At 43.3% G+C, this 19,297-nt stretch overlaps 1 protein-coding gene across 1 annotated transcript in view; it reads right to left on the reverse strand.

Moving 5' to 3' along the window:
- P3H2 (prolyl 3-hydroxylase 2) overlaps positions 1 to 19,297 on the reverse strand; it is a 329,435-nt gene that overhangs the window by 94,390 nt on the left and 215,748 nt on the right. Inside the window, exon 3 of the mRNA XM_069727108.1 lies at positions 18,662 to 18,851. Within this exon, the coding sequence (XP_069583209.1) occupies positions 18,662 to 18,851 (190 nt within the window). The remainder of the gene's footprint in view (positions 1 to 18,661; positions 18,852 to 19,297) is intronic.

A 19,297-nucleotide genomic window follows, 5' to 3' on the forward strand; every position in this document is an offset into this window, starting at 1 on the left:
TGCATGGTGCTTGCTTCAACATCTGTGATCTCACTATTATGAAGCATACGACCCATCTCCACTGCCGAGTTTGCTGCGCCAGAACTGATAGACCTTGGGAAGAGCTGACATTTTGACTTTGATATCTTGCCTGGATGTCCATCTTTGGCTTCTGAATGGATAGATGGACTTCATTTCATGTTCTTCCAACTGTCATGGCACTTACATGATACAATTTCACAATTTCCTTGGCCAAGAGACCACTATCAATGAGGTGGATGACAAGGTTTTTCTTTTCTAGGGAAATCATCTTCATGGCTGCTCCTCAAATTGAACTAATGACCATTCACTTGGGAATCTACCTAATAATACACTGAGCTATTAAGAATGTGAGAACAAGTTGTATTTTGTAGTATTCAAGAAGAATAATATTTTTCCAGCGCCAGGAGAAAAACAGTAACAATGCAGTGACATGACAAGAATCTGCATAACTAACCATATGCTAAATAGTTGCAAGTTAAATTAATTTATGAGATAACTAAGATGTTTGTCTATAAAATGCTGGTACAAAAACAGGATTCAAAGATCCTCCAAAAATTCAGAAAAATAGCAAAAAGGGCAGGATATGCTTACCTGCCTAGGCCTCCAAACAAATGCACTATCAGGATGCAGTGGACCCATATGGTTAAGATGGCAACACAGGTGCAGAAATACCGATGAGGCAGCCACTCACAGCCTACCAAATTAATGGAGGGGGTGACTGCTTGGCATATGACTGCACATTAGAGACTTGTATGTGGTGCTGTTCACACAATGGGAATGCACAGCATCCAGGTTAACAGCCTATTAGTGACGCCCTTCTATTAGCTCAGGCGGGCTGCCCAGCGCTATTAAGATGCATCCCATGTGAACTCAGATGATAGCAGGCACCATTCTTAATAAAGACATCTTTCATTAACAAAAGGTACAATCTTTACCGTGTTCAGTGTTGAGGAAATACAACACTTGAGAAATACAATATAATTACATGACATACTATACCTAGTCCTTTCATTGTTTCTGTAACTTACCTGCAGACTGTGGCCTGATTTCCTGCAGAAGGGCCTTAACCTGGTAAGCAAAATATATCTTCACTGAAACTTTCCGAACTCGGCCTACTCTTTACCTCAATGCCAACTTCTTCCCTGTCTCAGTGTACCAACCTACAGCGGTGGTACTTGTCTAGACTCAAGACTACATATCCTCCTGTGTGAGCTCCATTTCTGTTTTTTTTTTTCTACTCTGGGAAATTAAAATTCTCCTTCTCCCCTTGCTGTGACAATCTAGTCAACCACTCTTCATAATCAAAGGTACTTTCTTGCTATTTTGACTATTCTCTGTCTTGCACACACAGTGTAGCCTAATTCACACTACCTACTACTCTCTGACTGACTCTGAATTCACCGCCATGGTCTCATAAAAACTAAGGGTGCTTTCACCCTGCGCTTTTTCTCACGTTCATTGGTCCCTTCATACCTTACATCTGAACCCCCTGCAAAACGTGTGTATTAGGCTATGTTCACACGCTGCGGATTTTGCTGCGGATCTGCAGCGTTTCCACAGCTGCGGGTCCGCAGCAGTTTCCCTTGCATTTGCAGTACAATGTAAACCTATGGGAAACGCAATCCGCAGTGCACATGCTGCGGTAAAAACGCGCGGAAACGCAGCGGTTTACATTCCGCAGCATGTCAATTCTTTGTGCGGAATCCGCAGCGGTTTTACACCTGCTCCATAATAGAAAACCACAGGTGTAAAACCGCAGTGGAATCTGCACAAAATCCGCGGTAAATCCGCGGTAATTCCGCAGGAAATCCGCAGGTAAAATACAGTGCCTTTTACCTGCGGTTTTCACAAATCCGCTGTGGAAAAATCCGCAGACCTCAAGAATATGTGTGCACATACCCTTAAAGGACCCTTAGCGTCCCCCCTGTGTTATGACCTTTTAACTAGTGTGTCTGCAATTGCTAATGTGCTCAATTACAACTACATTGCTCTTTAGCAATTCACAAAGAAAGGAACAAAATCTATGAAACGTCTATCACATTATTAACATATAAAATAATATAATATTCAGACATTATAAAATGTCTTTAGGAGGTGCTGTCTTTCTCATCAATCCTTTTCAAGAGCACAAAAAATATCAGTTCCTGTCAATTGATTACAGCAATGAGTTCACCGGGCCAGACAGCAAAGATTATTTTTATTGAAGGATAAGTTTCCCCTGAATACTATTTCTGCTTTTTAGAAAAGCCTTAAGATTTTCTAGGAAACCGTTCATGAATTATAATGTAGAACAATTGAGAAGAAATCAGTAAATGCCCACGACTAAGTCATCTGCAAACGTCATTCTAAATTATAACAGATTTATTGATATTTGCATGTTCAAAACTATAAAACAGACTCTCTTTCTGGCAGAAAATCCCCAAAAATCAGCTCAAATGATTCAACTTTATTTAAGTGAATTCACTAAAGGATTTCATTCCTTTTTGGCTGCCAAAAAAACTGCTTAATGATGAAATGTAGAATAAATATCTCTGAATGTATACAGCAGAGGATGATACATGGATTCAGACTCCTGGAGGGAAAACCAAATAACGCGTTTCAGCCAGCTGGCTTGTGGCAGCCACATTTTTATGCTTCTTGCATTTAAGAACAATTTAGTTTATGGGAATAAAGGTTTTGATTAGTAGTGTGTGGGCTCGGCACCAAGTCTAATGCTCAGATGACATGAAATACACAAAGGATAAGCTGTGCGGGCAAAGGAATTAGTACTGGTTCTTATTTGCGTAATGAGATAATTTTCAAGTCCATTTAAGCTTTTTAAAAGTTTCATGTTTAATAGCTCCCTCTTGATAATTTATTAATTTCAAAGGGGAATATCACGGTCCCTGCCAATGGAAATATGTTATCTAAACAGAAACTTTACCAAGGGAATCACTATATCTGGCTCTGGTTTCACAGAAGGATCTAGTTAGGTACTTTGTTACTATAGCACTGATTTTACACAAGCCCAAACATTTTGGAGAATTACTGAATAAAGTAATTGTAACATTGGGCATCACGTGAGTAGATGAGGATGAAGTCATGCATTGGAAACTCCTACACAAGGCTGGATTTCTGGTGCTTAAGACAAGATTTATGGTCTCTACAGTGGACAGGACATGTTTGACATTTTTTAATGCCATCAGATAAATACTTGGTATAAGAGTCCATAAATCTATCAATGGCAGTAATACACTTGAAAAGCAAATGTATACGGACTTCCTCCTGTTCAGCAGACAACTTATGTTGTCCTCTGAGATGGTAAAAACAGATGAATGGCATCTGGATAGTAGATAGCATGCACTCGAAGAAAAGGAAGTAGAAATTACACACATTCCATTGTAAATGATGGCAGCTAGGATGTAACACCATCTTAATATACAAGCTACTGTCATGTTTAAACATTATTCCTAACAATAAATCATAAATAAGTTGCGACATGAGTTTCATTGCTGGTAAAAAAGGTCTGTATATAAGGCTACTCATGTTTGGTGACCACCTGTCTAAAGTTACACATTGCTTTGAACTGACCTTACAATAATTATATTGAGCCAACTGATTTTATGGCCTGCAAAAAATTTTTCCCTGATTACTGCAATGACAGCAGCCAGACAAAAGCAGGATACTTAAAGAAATCGTTATGTGTGACAGTACCTTAACGATATCGTTGCTTTTCTGTGACGTAGCAACGAAATCATTATGTGTGACAGTGACCAACGATCAGGCCCCTTCTGGGAGATCGTTGGTTGCTGGGAATGATCAGGACCTTTTTTTTGGTTGCTTATCACCCGCTGTCATCGCTGAATCGGCGTGTGTGACGCCGAACCAGCGATGTGTTCACTGGTAACCAGGGTAAATATCGGGTTACTAAGCGCAGGGCCACGCTTAGTGACCAGATATTTACCCTGGTTACCATTGTAAACGTAAAAAAAAAAAAAAAACTACATACTCACATTCCGGTGTCTGTCACGTCCTTCGCCGTCAGCTTCCCGCACTGACTGTGAGCGCCGGCCGTAAAGCACAGCGGTGACATCTCCGCTGTGCTCTCCTTCACGGCCGGCCCTCACAGTCAGTGCGGGAAGCTGACGGCGAGGGACGTGACAGACACCGGAATGTGAGTATGTAGTGTTTTTTTTTTTACATTTACAATGGTAACCAGGGTAAATATCGGGTTACTAAGCGCGGCCCTGCGCTTAGTAACCCGATGTTTACCCTGGTTACCCGGGAACTTCGGCATCGTTGGTCACTGGAGAGCTGTCTGTGTGACAGCTCTCCAGCGACCACACAACGACTTACCAATGATCACGGCCAGGTTGTATCGCTGTTCGTGATCGTTGGTAAATCGTCTTAGTGTAACAGTACCATTAGAAAGGGTTTTTTCCAAATGCCTCTGTGTAATGATCATTACCTAAGTGTCCAGAGACGTAATGTCTGTATTTATAGAGGACACATCGCCTCTACTGACATGTCTGTTTAGGTCATTGCTTGCATTCCTCATAAAATAATTATAGAGGGTTTACTCAAATTAGTTGATACAAAAATGAATATAAACCACATCAAAAACTAGTACATATAGTATTTTGTATGACCCGCATGATTTTTAAAGACAGCACCAAGTTTTCGAAGGCATGGAATGTACAAGTTGGCGGCATATATATTTTCCCATTCTTCAGGAATGACTTCTTTTAGAGCCTTTATGCTGGATGGAGAGTGATGCCCAGCTTGTCTGTCCAGAATTCACCATAGATGTTCGATTATGTTCAGATCAGGGGACATAGATGGCTAATGAATCACTTTCACCCTGTTCTTTAGAAATGGAACAGTGGCCTTAGATGTGCGTTTTGGATCATTGTCATGATGGTAAATTGGAAAATTGCACATCTACCAAGGCACAGAATGATGGCAGCATTTCTCTTTCCCTATAGAGTAGTACATCTGTAAATTCATAATACCATCAACGACATGTAGCTCCCATACACCAGCTGAACTCATACAGCCCCACACCATACATTTTTCTTTGTATTCCTCACCCTAGCAATGCCATAAAGTTTTGAAGTCAGCACTTCCAAAAACATTTATGATGATCTCATCACTCCAGAGTATAGAGTCCGGTCGTTATATTTTTCAGCATGGGTCCTGCCAAGTTGTAGGCAGGCTTTGTAGTGTGTAGCTTTAGGAGAGGCTTTCTTCCCATTCATGCCATTCTTTAGCAGTGTCTGCCATACATGTAAAGCGCCATGGAATAAATGGCGCTATAACAATAAATAATAATAATAATATTGTGTTACGGTAAACACTCACTCCAGTTTCTTTCTTCATCTTTAGCTAACTGCAATGAACTTGCAGGTCAATTTTCTTCAAACATTTTCATCAGAAGACACTTTCCTTCTGTGGTCAGCCTGGATGTCACTGTAAGATGGTTGTGTGGCACCCCTAGGGGTATTTGCCACAAAAATAGTTACTGACAGTAAGTACAAATACTAAAATAGCAAGACTGCACTACCACCTCCGGCCAGAAGGGGGAGCTCCAGAGACTCCCCTTGATCCATTCTGGTCTGAGAGAAGAAATGGCAGTTGGGCTAAGGAGCTGAAAGTGAGAGGTCATACAGCTGAATTTCTAACAGCCCTATGACGGTTTCCAGGCCCAAATCACCGGCCTGAGGAGAAGAGGGACAGAGAAAAAGGACATTGTGAGAACCGGGTAGCATTAATCACTACCCAGAACAGGCGCAAAGACGGATACCGGATCCGTGGCTGTATTCATTATATATAATACAGCAACCGGAAAAACGTGAGGTGATATCAGCTTCACTAGGGCCGGACGCAGCAACAGATACAGAGTTCAGCGGTACTCCCGGAGGGGGTAAGCCGATAAAAGGACTCGGGTTGCCCGTCGAACCAGGACCCGGAGGGGACAGATTGGGCCGGCAGCCAGTTCACATACAGCAGCAGGGCCACACAGAAATTGCGCACAATAAGAGGCGAAGACCCCGGCAGGGTCAAAGTAACTCAGAGTTCCCATACAGACTCCGGTGACAGGACTGGTTGTAAATCCTTTTATGTTAAAGTAAACTGGTTAAACGTTTCAGGGCCTCAGTCTTTCATTTGGACAATAGCCATCTATCCAGGATCGGGATCGTCACCGCTGGGAGAACCTGCTGCTGATCAAGTAAGTGCCTGTCCCCTCATGATACCCCTTACACTGTGCATTGCCTGAGGCCACAGCACCGGGTCAAGCCACCCGTGACATCCCCCTCAAGAGACAGACTCCATTGATCCGGTGCTGGGTATCCCGGTCTCCTGGGCGTCACAATTGGCGTCACGAACAGGATCTAGCCAGCCCGTATACCGGGTATTGTGTGCCGTGATTGGAGCCCAAAACTGTGAAAACTGGGATGAAAAATCTTGAAAATTGACTTTATTAAAGAAAAATCCATTCCCCATTGAAAACTATTGAAAGTGACTTTTCCCCATTGGTTATAATGGAGTAAAGATGGCCGCCATCCCCTGAGGTAATCACTTCATAACCGTTAGGCACGAGACTGTTAATTGAGCTACGCCATCACCTGAGCCTCAGTCTAACTGAAAAACTTCAGAATCCGCCATTACAGAGCGCGGTGGGTGGGAGCAGCAGGGGGCGTGTCATTGTGGGCGGCACCAAGCTGAGCGCTCTGACATCAGAGCAAGGGGAAAATCGATCCTGCTGCACAGCGGAACGAATCTACACTATCCCGACGGAAGCGGAGGACCGGAAGGGTCCGGATTAACTAAGGGGGCACAGTATGTCGCAGCACGGAGACGCCGCAGCACCCGGCAACGCTAATGCAGCTAAAAGACAGAGCGTCAATAGAGAGTCCGGCAGCGCAGCGGTGCAAGGAGTGGCGCCCATCATGCCGGTGCTGATGCCATATACCCCGGGTGGCCCATGGCTTCCAATGTATGAAGGTGAGCCTAATACCCTTGACGATTTCAGAGAAAAGATGCTGGCCCATTTTGACATGTTCCCTGTGGGTGAAGTTCAGCGTGTTAGTCTCCTGATGATGCAGTTAAGTGGCCATGCTAAGCGAGAAGTCACAGCATGGGCAGCTGATCTAAAAGGCACTGTTGAACGCATATTTGCTGGATTAAAAGCTACATTTGAAACCACGGCCAGCAGCAAAGCTAAAATACGATTCTTTAATTGCAAACAAAAAGCTAATGAGGGCGTGAGAGACTTTGCCTTAAACCTGCAGGAAGCCCTTAAATCACTTACACTGGCTGAACCCATTTTTAACACCGGAGCGGATAAACTGCCAAGAGATCAATTTATTGAGGGACTCTACACCCCTTCCCACCGGGGGCATGTGAGCATGCTTGTTTTTAAGAACCCTGAATTGACATTTGCCCAATTAAAGGAGAGCGCTATACGTCTCCAGCTGGCAGAGGCACCTCGGGATCAGGATCCTGCGCAACCCATGGCAGAGGCACCTCAACAACAGGGAGTGCCAGTGACATCAGCTATGTCTGGGGCCATTGCTAAGCCCCTGGGGCCCAGTACTAATGAGGCTCTTCAACAAAAGCTTGACTCTTTAGCTGATGTTGTTGCTTCAATGGCTAAAACCATGCAGGAGATGAGAGGACACAAGATGGAGTTGGCAAACTGTAGAGAGGATGTTCCATGGATGAGACCCCGGAGATACCCGACATGGAGAGGACGACCCCGCGACCGCTACCAACCAGATGGACAGCCCATTTGCCGCCGTTGCCAGCAGCCGGGCCACTTTGCACGAGATTGTGATTTAAACGGGAATCCCCTGGGAATGCGGGCCGCTTCGCAGGAATGAACTTTCAAGGCCCAACACCCTGGCACGACAGGTACATCGGAGGACGACCCATTATCCCTATCGTGCTGGACGGAATTCCCCTCAACGCTTTGCTGGACACAGGTTCCCAGATTTCATCTATACCGTATATCCTTTATAAGAGGTACTGGGCTGATGCAGATATTGATAAAGGGCCCTCTGATGTTGAACTAGATATATGGGCCAGTAATGGTAAGTTGGTACCGAAACTAGGATTCAGGGAGATGACCATAAAGATTGGTAAAGTAGAACTGAAGAAACAGGGTATAATTGTTGTTGATGTTGACCGGCGGAACTGTGAACCAACTGTATTGATAGGAATGAATGTGTTAGAGAACTGCTTTTCCGAAGTCATTTCTGTCTTACAGCAAATTGCTGAAACTGCCCAATCCTGCCAGCAGAGAGTTCTCCGGAGGGAAATAAAAGTATTGATGTTAAGGCAACAGGTAGAAGTTGCAGGTGGAGAAATCGGCAGTGTGAGGGTAAGTGATCCAACGTCTATTGTAATCCCACCAAAAACAGAAATGCTGGTATGGTGTAGAGCAGCCATTGGTACTAAGGGACGAGATTATCAAGCCTTAATAGAACCAGTGTACACCGACAGCAGGCCCACTATACTCACAGCACGAGGGATAGTCGAGGTACACCGGGGACGAGTGCCGGTACGACTTTTGAACTGTGGAGAGGAAGAGGTCACTTTGCCAAGGTATGCTACAATGGCAAAGCTATATACTGTTGACAACAATGCCATCACAACCATTGAGCCCTTAGAACCAACCTGTCAGGTGGAAGGCAATGGCTCAGATGGAGAAATGGAGGATTGGTGCCAACAGCTACACGTGGGCATAAATTCAACACCTACCCATCAAAAACAAGGGGTGTATAGGCTAGTGACGGAATATGAACAAGTCTTCAGTAAACACCCATTGGACTTCGGACGGATAGAAGGGGTAGAACACACAATCCCCACAGGTGACCATCCCCCAATAAAAGAAAGATATAGACCCATACCGCCCGCTCACTATCAATGTGCAAAAGATATGCTGAGGGAAATGAAACAGGCCGGGGTAATAAGAGACAGCTGTAGCCCCTGGGCGGCCCCTCTAGTGATTGTCAAAAAAAAGGACGGAACCATGAGAATGTGCGTAGACTACCGGAAGATTAATAACATCACCCATAAAGACGCCTACCCCTTGCCTAGGATAGAAGAGTCCTTAACTGCTTTGAAATCTGCTAATTATTTTTCCACCTTAGACTTAACAAGCGGGTATTGGCAAGTCCCTGTGGCTGAGAGAGATAAGGAAAAGACGGCATTCACCACACCAATGGGTCTATGTGAATTTAATCGCATGCCGTTCGGACTCTGCAACGCATCCGGTACCTTCCAGCGGCTGATGGAATGCTGCCTCGGACACAAGAACTTCGAGACCGTCCTCCTGTACCTAGATGATGTGATCGTCTACTCAAAGACTTACGAACAACACTTAATAGACCTGGCAGAAGTGTTCGAAGCCTTATCCAGATATGGCATGAAAGTCAAGCCATCCAAATGTCACCTTCTCAAGCCAAAGGTACAGTACCTGGGACACATCGTGAGTTCGGAGGGAGTAGCACCAGATCCCGAGAAAATAAGCGCCATAAGGGATTGGCCAAGACCTACCAGCGCAAAAGAAGTGAGACAATTCCTGGGATTGGTGGGTTACTATCGCAGATTTATAAAAGGATTTACCAAGTTGGCAGCACCCTTGCAAGACACCTTGGTAGGGCAGACGAAGAAACCTTCAAACCGAAACCCTCCTTTTCAGTGGAACGACGAAAGGGAAGACTCCTTTGAACAACTAAAGAAGGCACTAACTGGAGAAGAGGTTCTGGCATACCCAGATTACCATCAACCTTTCATCCTCTACACCGATGCCAGTAATGTGGGACTAGGAGCGGTGCTGTCACAAAAGCAAGAAGGTCGGGAGAAAGTCATCGCCTTTGCAAGTAGAAAGCTCCGGCCTACTGAAAGAAATTCAGAAAATTACAGCTCCTTCAAATTGGAACTACTGGCAGTAGTTTGGGCTGTGACGGAGCGTTTCAAACACTATCTGGCCGCTGCAGAATTTATTGTCTATACTGACAACAATCCGTTGACCCACCTGGACACAGCCAAATTAGGTGCGTTAGAACAGCGATGGATAGCCCGGTTATCTAATTACAACTTCATAATCAAGTATCGAGCAGGTCGCAAGAATGGAAATGCCGATGCCCTATCCCGGATGCCACACTTGAGAGATGTAGAAGAGGAAACGGGGGAGCTTGAAGAAATTGAACTACCAGCCTTCCATCGTCCCAAGGCAAAACATCATCAGTCAAGTACCTATCAGAAACAACAAGAGGTGAATTTTAATCCGTTAGCACACCATAGATGGGCTGACACCCAAGACAGCAATCCGGCTGTGAAGTTGGTGAAGGAACTGTTGACTGAGCAAAGTGCATATCCCGATGAGGATGCCCCAGAAGAGACGCATCAACTCTGGAAAGAGAGAGGCAAAATGTTCCTGTATCAAGGGAAGCTCTGTAGAAGATACACCAATCCGAAAACACATGAATTGGTTTGGCAGATTATTGTGCCTAAACAAGATGTGAAGATGGTCCTCGAAGCTTACCATAATGGTGCTGGTCACTTCGGTTGGAAAAAGTTAGAAGTACTTCTAAGAGAAAGATTTTATTGGGTCGGGATGAGAAAATCAATCGAACAGTGGTGCAGAAATTGTGGCCCGTGCAACCTCAGAAGAAACGATCAAAAGAACCAAAGAGCACCACTGCAGCCCATAATCACCAAACAACCACTTGAACTTGTAGCCATGGACCACGTGAAGTTGACACCAAGCCGGTCCGGCTATGTCTATGCCTTGACCATCGTGGACCATTATTCACATTTCTTGGTAGTAGTACCCGTAAAAGATCTGACAGCAAAAACAGCAGCCAAAGCGTTCCAAACGTACTTTTGTAGACCCCATGGATATCCGGAACAGGTTCTCACCGACCAAGGTACAGCCTTTGAATCAGAGATCTTCAGAGAATTCTGTAATATGTATGGTTGCAAAAAGATCCGGACGACGGCCTATCATCCACAAACAAACGGCTTATGCGAGAAGATGAACCATATTGTAATAGACCTACTAAAGACTTTACCTGAGACAGAAAGGAATCAATGGCCAGAGAAATTGCCTGACTTGGTGGATCTGTATAATCATGTCCCGGTGAGCTCCACCAACTGCACCCCAGCTTACCTTATGCGTGCAAGACCCGGCCAATTACCAATCGATCTAGAAATGGGAATTCTGAAACCAGACGCAGAAGTTCAAGACTCCAATTGGGATATCATACGGCAAAAGCAGTATCGCCAAGTGCAAGAGAGTGTGGAAAGAAGCCTTCAGCAAACTAGAGAAAGACAAGAGCGAACTTTCAACCAGAATGCTCTAGCGACCCCATTAAGACCGGGTGACCAAGTGCTCAAGAGAAATCGTCGAACCAATAAACTGGACAATCAGTGGGAAGCCGTACCCTACACAGTTTTACCAACAAGAGTGGATAATCCTAAAATGTGTCTCATTAGCAAAAACGGAGGCTTAACATCTGTACTAGTGTCAAGAGACAATCTTAAATTGTGTCCGGAAGCATTGAAAGAGCCAGACGTTGTCCAGCCAGAACCAGAAGTTATTCAACCCATACAGGTTCAACCAGTAAAGGAAAAAGAAGAGGAAGTGTATCACACCTGTATAGGAGACTTTCCCAAAACCCTACTAACATACCATGGTGCAGTAGTGGTTCCCATGGTGGCCTTTTACCCAACACCGAACCCAATACCAGAAGTCCCAAGACAGGAAGAGGCTGACCCCGTACTACAGGAGGTTCCAGGCCAGGAAGAACAGATTCCTGGTCAGAGTAATCCCATTCACGGTGGACTTGCCAACTCCATAGTCGTGGAATTATCTTTAGCAGAGCGGGCAGATACTACATCCGCAGTAGACAGTAGTACACCACATGAAGAGACACCGCTATTACGTAGATCACAGCGTAGTACCCAGGGTCAATTACCGGCCAGGTATGCAGATTACCAACTATAAAGCTCATAATGTGAATTGTATATATGTTATGCCCGTATATAGTTAAACAGAAAATGTAGTATAGTCATTGTTATCAGTCTGCAACGTTTAAGCCCAGTGCCTACAGAGACTTGTCTGTATGAACTTATTGCATATTCTTGAACTTTTTATCAGCCCGGAGGCACTAAATCAAAGCTCCGGAAAGACTGCTTTTTGAACTTTGCTTTTTGCTCTTTTTGAACTTTCTTTAGACTTTATATTGATAACTCCGTTGGAAAAATGGAACTAAATTCCTGGACACTAAGTACAGTGCCTTTCCTAATACCTTCAAGGATAGAACTGTATTAATGGACGCTATTTGAAGTGACTTGTTTACAGAACTCTATTTTTGTTTCCTTGAGTGGTTTTTGTAACTTTTCATTTTTAAGACTCTGTACATATTAATTGTTATTTCAAAATGTTATTGTCCCACAGTCCCGGAGTACTGTTCTTAACTAAGGGGGAATGTGGCACCCCTAGGGGTATTTGCCACAAAAATAGTTACTGACAGTAAGTACAAATACTAAAATAGCAAGACTGCACTACCACCTCCGGCCAGAAGGGGGAGCTCCAGAGACTCCCCTTGATCCATTCTGGTCTGAGAGAAGAAATGGCAGTTGGGCTAAGGAGCTGAAAGTGAGAGGTCATACAGTTGAATCTCTAACAGCCCTGTGACTGTTACCAGGCCTAAATCACCGGCCTGAGGAGAAGAGGGACAGAGAAAAAGGACATTGTGAGAACCGGGTAGCATTAATCACTACCCAGAACAGGCGCAAAGACGGATACCGGATCCGTGGCTGTATTCATTATATATAATACAGCAACCGGAAAAACGTGAGGTGATATCAGCTTCACTAGGGCCGGACGCAGCAACAGATACAGAGTTCAGCGGTACTCCCGGAGGGGGTAAGCCGATAAAAGGACTCGGGTTGCCCGTCGAACCAGGACCCGGAGGGGACAGATTGGGCCGGCAGCCAGTTCACATACAGCAGCAGGGCCACACAGAAATTGCGCACAATAAGAGGCAAAGACCCCGGCAGGGTCAAAGTAACTCAGAGTTCCCATACAGACTCCGGTGACAGGACTGGTTGTAAATCCTTTTATGTTAAAGTAAACTGGTTAAACGTTTCAGGGCCTCAGTCTTTCATTTGGACAATAGCCATCTATCCAGGATCGGGATCGTCACCGCTGGGAGAACCTGCTGCTGATCAAGTAAGTGCCTGTCCCCTCATGATACCCCTTACACTGTGCATTGCCTGAGGCCACAGCACCGGGTCAAGCCACCCGTGACATCCCCCTCAAGAGACAGACTCCATTGGTCCGGTGCTGGGTATCCCGGTCTCCTGGGCGTCACAGTTGCAGTACATCTTTGTTACATTTTTGTTTCACATTTGCTACAGTATTCTGCCTGATAATTAAGGCTGTGCCAATTTTCTTGTAGCCTTGACCTTTCTTGTGTAAAGAAATGATTATATTTTTCCAGGTCTTGTGACATTTCTCTTCCATCTGGTGCCATTGTTGACTACATGAAATGGGAAGGGTTTTTTTTTGTTAAGAAAGGCCTTTTATCGTCACCTGTCTGCTGTATAACTGTTTAATCAATAATTAGACTTACTTGTGGTTGCAATCATGTTAATTAGAATTGTGTAGTCTAATTTTGCAGTCTGTAGCTTTGCTCCTAAGATTTTTTACTGGTGTGTACTCAGTTTTACAACATGATCTTGAATTAATTTGTTAGGAAAATTACATTTTGGGTGAGTAAAATGACAAATCTTCTTTGCAATCAATGGCCCACATTTGTAGGAGTACTTTGTAGTATGGTACCACATAGAAAATGTTGATTGTGAAAGGAAACTAAAGGTTTCCTGAGAAATCTGCTGGGTTGTACTAATTTATGCTGAGCACTGTATATATAGCACTAGAAGTGTAATACATACACCCATACTATATGGGCAAAACTATTTAGAGCCTCCTATTAAACATTGAATTCAGGTTTTTTATTCAGTCTCATTGTCATAGGTGTATAAAGCCAAATACCTAGCCTTGTAGTCTACATTTACTAACATGTATGAAAGAATGGGTCACTGAATACTAGCGTAGCCATGTAATATGATGTCGCCATTGAGACAATTCAGTTTGGTAAATTTCTTGTTCCCATCCAAGCAATACAGACCACTGAAAGGTGTCCAAAAATGTCAATGTCTATTCTGCAAAGTAAAAATAGGTACATAAAAAAAATATAGTATATGTGCTGTAGAAGATACAGACGTTGTGCAACTGTTGTAGGGACTCACTATCTCTGGTAGACATTAGGCATGAAGATCTAACGTAGCGTTCACACAGTCAAAGCAGTTTTGGTCCAAACACATGCATTTTTTATTGCTCTCCACAGGTTGCACAGAACCAAAACAAACTCATAAGCATAAATCCCTACCCTTGTCCAGGCGCTAACTAAACAGAACAGACCCTGGCTACTCATACATGGCTGAGAAAGTCCCAGCTCGGTCAAATAAACCATCTATTGTCCATAGTAACTACTGATACTTGCAGTTCTCTGCACATGGCTTGTGCATTTAATCATAATGACGTATGTCAGTGTGGGCTCACCTGAATAGGTTACAGTCCTTTATCCAGGAGCAAACTTCATACACAAAAGAGGTATGATCCTACCATGTCTCAGTATCCCCTTCAGGGCGCGCTCTAGCAGCTTCCAGTGTCAAACAGAAGTATTGTTGTGAATATTTTTCTGCCCAATGATGACAGAAGTAATCTAGGAGTGTTAACTTTATTGGATAACCAGAAAATAATTATTATAATATTTAAATATAATATTAAATATTATAATATTTATTTTCTGGTTAGCCAATAAAGGTATCTCTCCTAGAATACTTCTGTCATCATTGGGCAGAAAAATATTCACATCGATTTTTCTGGCTAACACGGTACCACAATACAATTTGATATTGTACATCAAACAGAAGTATTCAACTCCTAGCTCAGTTCACCCTGAAAAGGCCGCAACTTCCATATGGTCTCTGCAGCTCTCACAGACAGCTTAGTACTATCTTCTTTTAAAGACACCTGAACACGTCTCTCTCCGCTACAGCTCACATTTTGGCTGTTCGCTCACCAGCAGACACATTGATCCTCAGACTGACACTTCCTCAAGTGTATCTAATCAAGACCCTACAGAGCTGAAATTTAACCCCATCCTTTCCGCTGTTACACTGTATTTGAATAGTCATTTGTGGCTTTACTGTGCATTTCTCCTCCAAAAACATATAAACATGTTAATTATAACCATTTATTTAAATAGTAGCATTATATTCAGCAATGCTGTACACACACTATATTTTGTTTTCATTTCCTTCTCATTGATATGCACATGTTATTTTGTTCTCTTGTCTTTAAACAAAGGTTTACAATACTGTGTAAGATAAGTGAATCCCAATTGGCAAAGTAAAATTGGTTAGCTCTTCTGCAAGAGGTGGGCACTCATTTCTCCTCCTGCTAACAGCTGCTGATAGTGGGCTAAAGAGCCCCATATAAAATAGACAGTGGTCAGCCTAGCGATGGTTTAGCCAATCATTCGGCCAGCAGCTATCTCTCTCGAATCCTCCATGCACAGGAGTGTTGACCCTGCTAAGTGCTCCTATGATCTTTACGAGAGAGCCACTGTCTTTACGAGCCTCCTCTAGCTTGCCGTGCCAAAAACAATGTAATCAGATGTGTAAAATGAAACAGATGGGGGGCCAGTTGAGAGTCACCCTTGTACATCAGACTGTTGTCCGGGTCTGACAATATTAGTGGGTTTGCATCGAGATAGACATGACAGACTCGTGAGCCACATGTTGGGGGACCCTTGGTCTAATTTATATGTAGCCTTAAATTGGTTGTCCCTCAGCTCTGGACCCTGGGAGATTGATTAAAGAGCAGTTTGGGTTTTTATAACAAATTACAGTTGCTGATGAAGATTTTTTTAAAGTATTAATTGTAGTATTTCTAGTAACATTATATTATTACTTATTTCTAGCAACATAGCATGAGTCTTCAACAGTTTATAAAAGTACCGTAATATGTTTGTGCCTTTATTAGATGAATGCAAAGGTTACCCTAAAAGAAAATACGTCCTGTGGATGGAGTTAACGTGACAAATTGTCCAATATTGACCTAGTTCATTTCTGTCACAAGTTAGAGATTTTCAAGGTTACACTAGAGGAAATGACGTAATCATTGGGCAATATAGCCAGTATGTTTATGTTTCAGAGAAGTCTAAAGCGGATTTACACAATTATCATGAATGAGAGTTCCTAGAATCGCTTGTTTGCTAACAATTGGGCAGTATGTACAGGTTGACAATCACCTGACAAACAAGAAAGACTCTTGTTCGTCGGGTGTAATGATTTTTAAGCAGACATAAAAATCAATGTTCTCAGCAGCACATCATCCTGTGGAAACAGGACCTGTACTGCAAAAACAATGGCAGCTGTTAATGATCCTTCTTTGTTCATAGGTAATGCAGCCAGCCTGTCCAAACAGATTGTTAAACAACTGCCGATAAGTAAAGTAGCTAATCGGTGGTCATATAATAATGCATGTCCGCTGATGTAAACTCGGCGGTAACCGAGGCCTTCAATTGTACATTTATTAGCCAACAAAACCCATGAGGACATAAGGCCAGTTTCTAGGGCTCATTCCAGACCACAGAACTCTAGAGCATTGTGTTGGTACTCAATGATTTATCTGGCTATTGTACTTGGAGGTAAATATGACTGTTGACATTAAGGCTATGTGCACACGTTGCGGTTTTTACCGCGGAACCGCAGCGATTTTGATGCTGCGGGTCCGCAGCAGTTTCCATTGCGTTTACAGTAAACATGTAAACCAATGGGAAACCGCAAACCGCTGTGCACATGCTGCGGGAAAAAGCGCGCAGAAACGCAGCGGTTTACAACCCGCAGCATGTCACTTCTTTGTGCAGAATCGCAGCGATTCTGCACACATAGAAATGCATTGATCCGCTTACTTCCCGCATGGGGCTGTGCCCACCATGCGGGAAGTAAGCGGATAATGTGCGGTTGCTACCCGGGGTGGAGGAGAGGAGACTCCCCTCCAGGCCCTGGGAACCATATTTGTGGTAAAAAAAAGAATTAAAATAAAAAATAATGTTATACTCACCTCTCAGTGCTGCACGCGGCCATCCAGTCTCAGGTTTGCTATGCGAGCAGGACCTGCGGTGACGTCGTGGTCACATGACCGTGACGTCATGAAGGTCCTTCTCGCACAGCATCTTTGGAACCGGACCGCCGCCTGCAGCACCGAGGAGATCGGGACGTCAGAGGGTGAGTATATCATTATTTTTTTATTTTTAACATCACTATTGATGCTGCATATGCAGCATCAATAGTAAAACCAGTGCAGGAGTAAAACCCGCAGCAGAAACCGCAAGACAAAACGTGATAAATCTGCAGGGATAACCGCAGCGGTTTTGCCCTGCAGATTTATCAAATCCGCTGTGGGAGAACCCGCAGGGACCCGAACCTACGTGTGCACATGGCCTAAGAACTCAACACATATTTTGATATTCACTTGGCAATAAAGCCATGAAGTTACTACTAACTGATATGTTCTGCTCCTGCTTGTCCATGATAGATTATGTTTAAAAATACAGATATGAAAAATGTGCACGATTTTTACGCCAGCATAAGGACACAGAAGAAATGCACATTAGATCATAGACTTGTAAACAGTTTACTCAACCTGTTGAGATTATGGAAAATACCATGAAGCCAAACTGTTTTCTGGATGGTGTCCAGACTTCCAATAAGCTGAGCTGCTCAAAATTCGAAAAACAAAAACCTTATACAACAGATGGAGAATGTGATTTGTTTAGCATTGGTTTAATTGTTTGCAGTCCATGGTTAGTAAATAACCCCCTTTTCAAAATGATCCATCTATCTATCTATCTATCTATCTATCTATCTATCTATAATCTATCTGTCGATTTTGTGTATGTACAGTGGTCGCACAAGTTATGATGGCCCCAAGTTAAAAAACTCAACAGTTTCCCAACATAGAATGATCTTTTATGGGTGACTGGAACTAGAGAACACATTTAATACAACACAGTACAGATCTATGGCTTGTGTGATCGACTGGTAGATCCAACCAATCAATCCATCATTTCAATCATCTCACTAGCAAAACCCTTATGTTACTGAAAGACATGCAGTGATTGGCCAACAGCGCTTCTCTACAGCGCTGTATTACATGTACTATACTTCTCTTTATTCCAAGTTTTTGACCTTTATATGAAAGAACGTACTTTATCTACTCAATTTGTATAATTCTAATATGACATTTTGGGGGCATTGGAACCCATTACTAGAGTTTCACTTACCAAGTATGGTGCACATCCAGTAGGAATTGTGCAGGAGTCCTATTCTAATTAAGAGGACGGGCCCATCATACGCGCCAGGCCTGCACAAGTCCGCTGTAAGTTTTTAGGATACATTTTGAAATCCAGTACAAAATTGTTCCCTCAGTATACTATATGCCCCCTGATTACCTCCACAGCTTCATACATGAAAAAATGGAGCATATTTTTCTGTTACATGCCACAGTTACCTGCAATTCCTTCATATAGTGTTGCACTGTAGTCCACATACTCATATTCGTCAAATTTTTGTGGTCCCCCACACATTGCTCTGCATTCAACGTCAGACCGGTAATAGCCTTTCAGGGCCTCTTCAAAGTGATCAATAGCTTCTTCGTACTGCTCCTGGTCATATAATTTTACACCTGCTTGGTATTCATCCTGACAGTGAAAAAAACACAAATATTAGTCGAACTTTAGAGGAGTAACTACTGTATTTGGTGATAGGTTTAAAGGTAAGAACATTGAAGAGGGTTAAACAGCATATAAAAATGGTTCTGGTTCTCCAGACCTTAAGAAATTTTAAAGTCTTGGCTTTGACCAATAATGGATTCTTACATTGGCTACATATTCTTACATTGGCTACATATATTAGATGTATATTGCACCTGCCAGTACCAAACAATCATCTAACTTGTATGGGAGGACCCTCATTTTATAGGTATGGGGGCTAGGTTTTCCTGATAGCAGAAGAATAGTGACTAGAGATGGGCAAACCCGAACAGTAAAGTTCGGCATCCATACTGAACACCTACTGTGAGGGCAAGGACTTCATGAGAAAGTCAGTGTTTGGCCGGTGTCCCACTTGCAACTACAATGCGAAAAAC

This window comes from Ranitomeya imitator, chromosome 5 (assembly GCF_032444005.1).
Source record: "Ranitomeya imitator isolate aRanImi1 chromosome 5, aRanImi1.pri, whole genome shotgun sequence".
Lineage (NCBI taxonomy): Eukaryota > Metazoa > Chordata > Amphibia > Anura > Dendrobatidae > Ranitomeya > Ranitomeya imitator.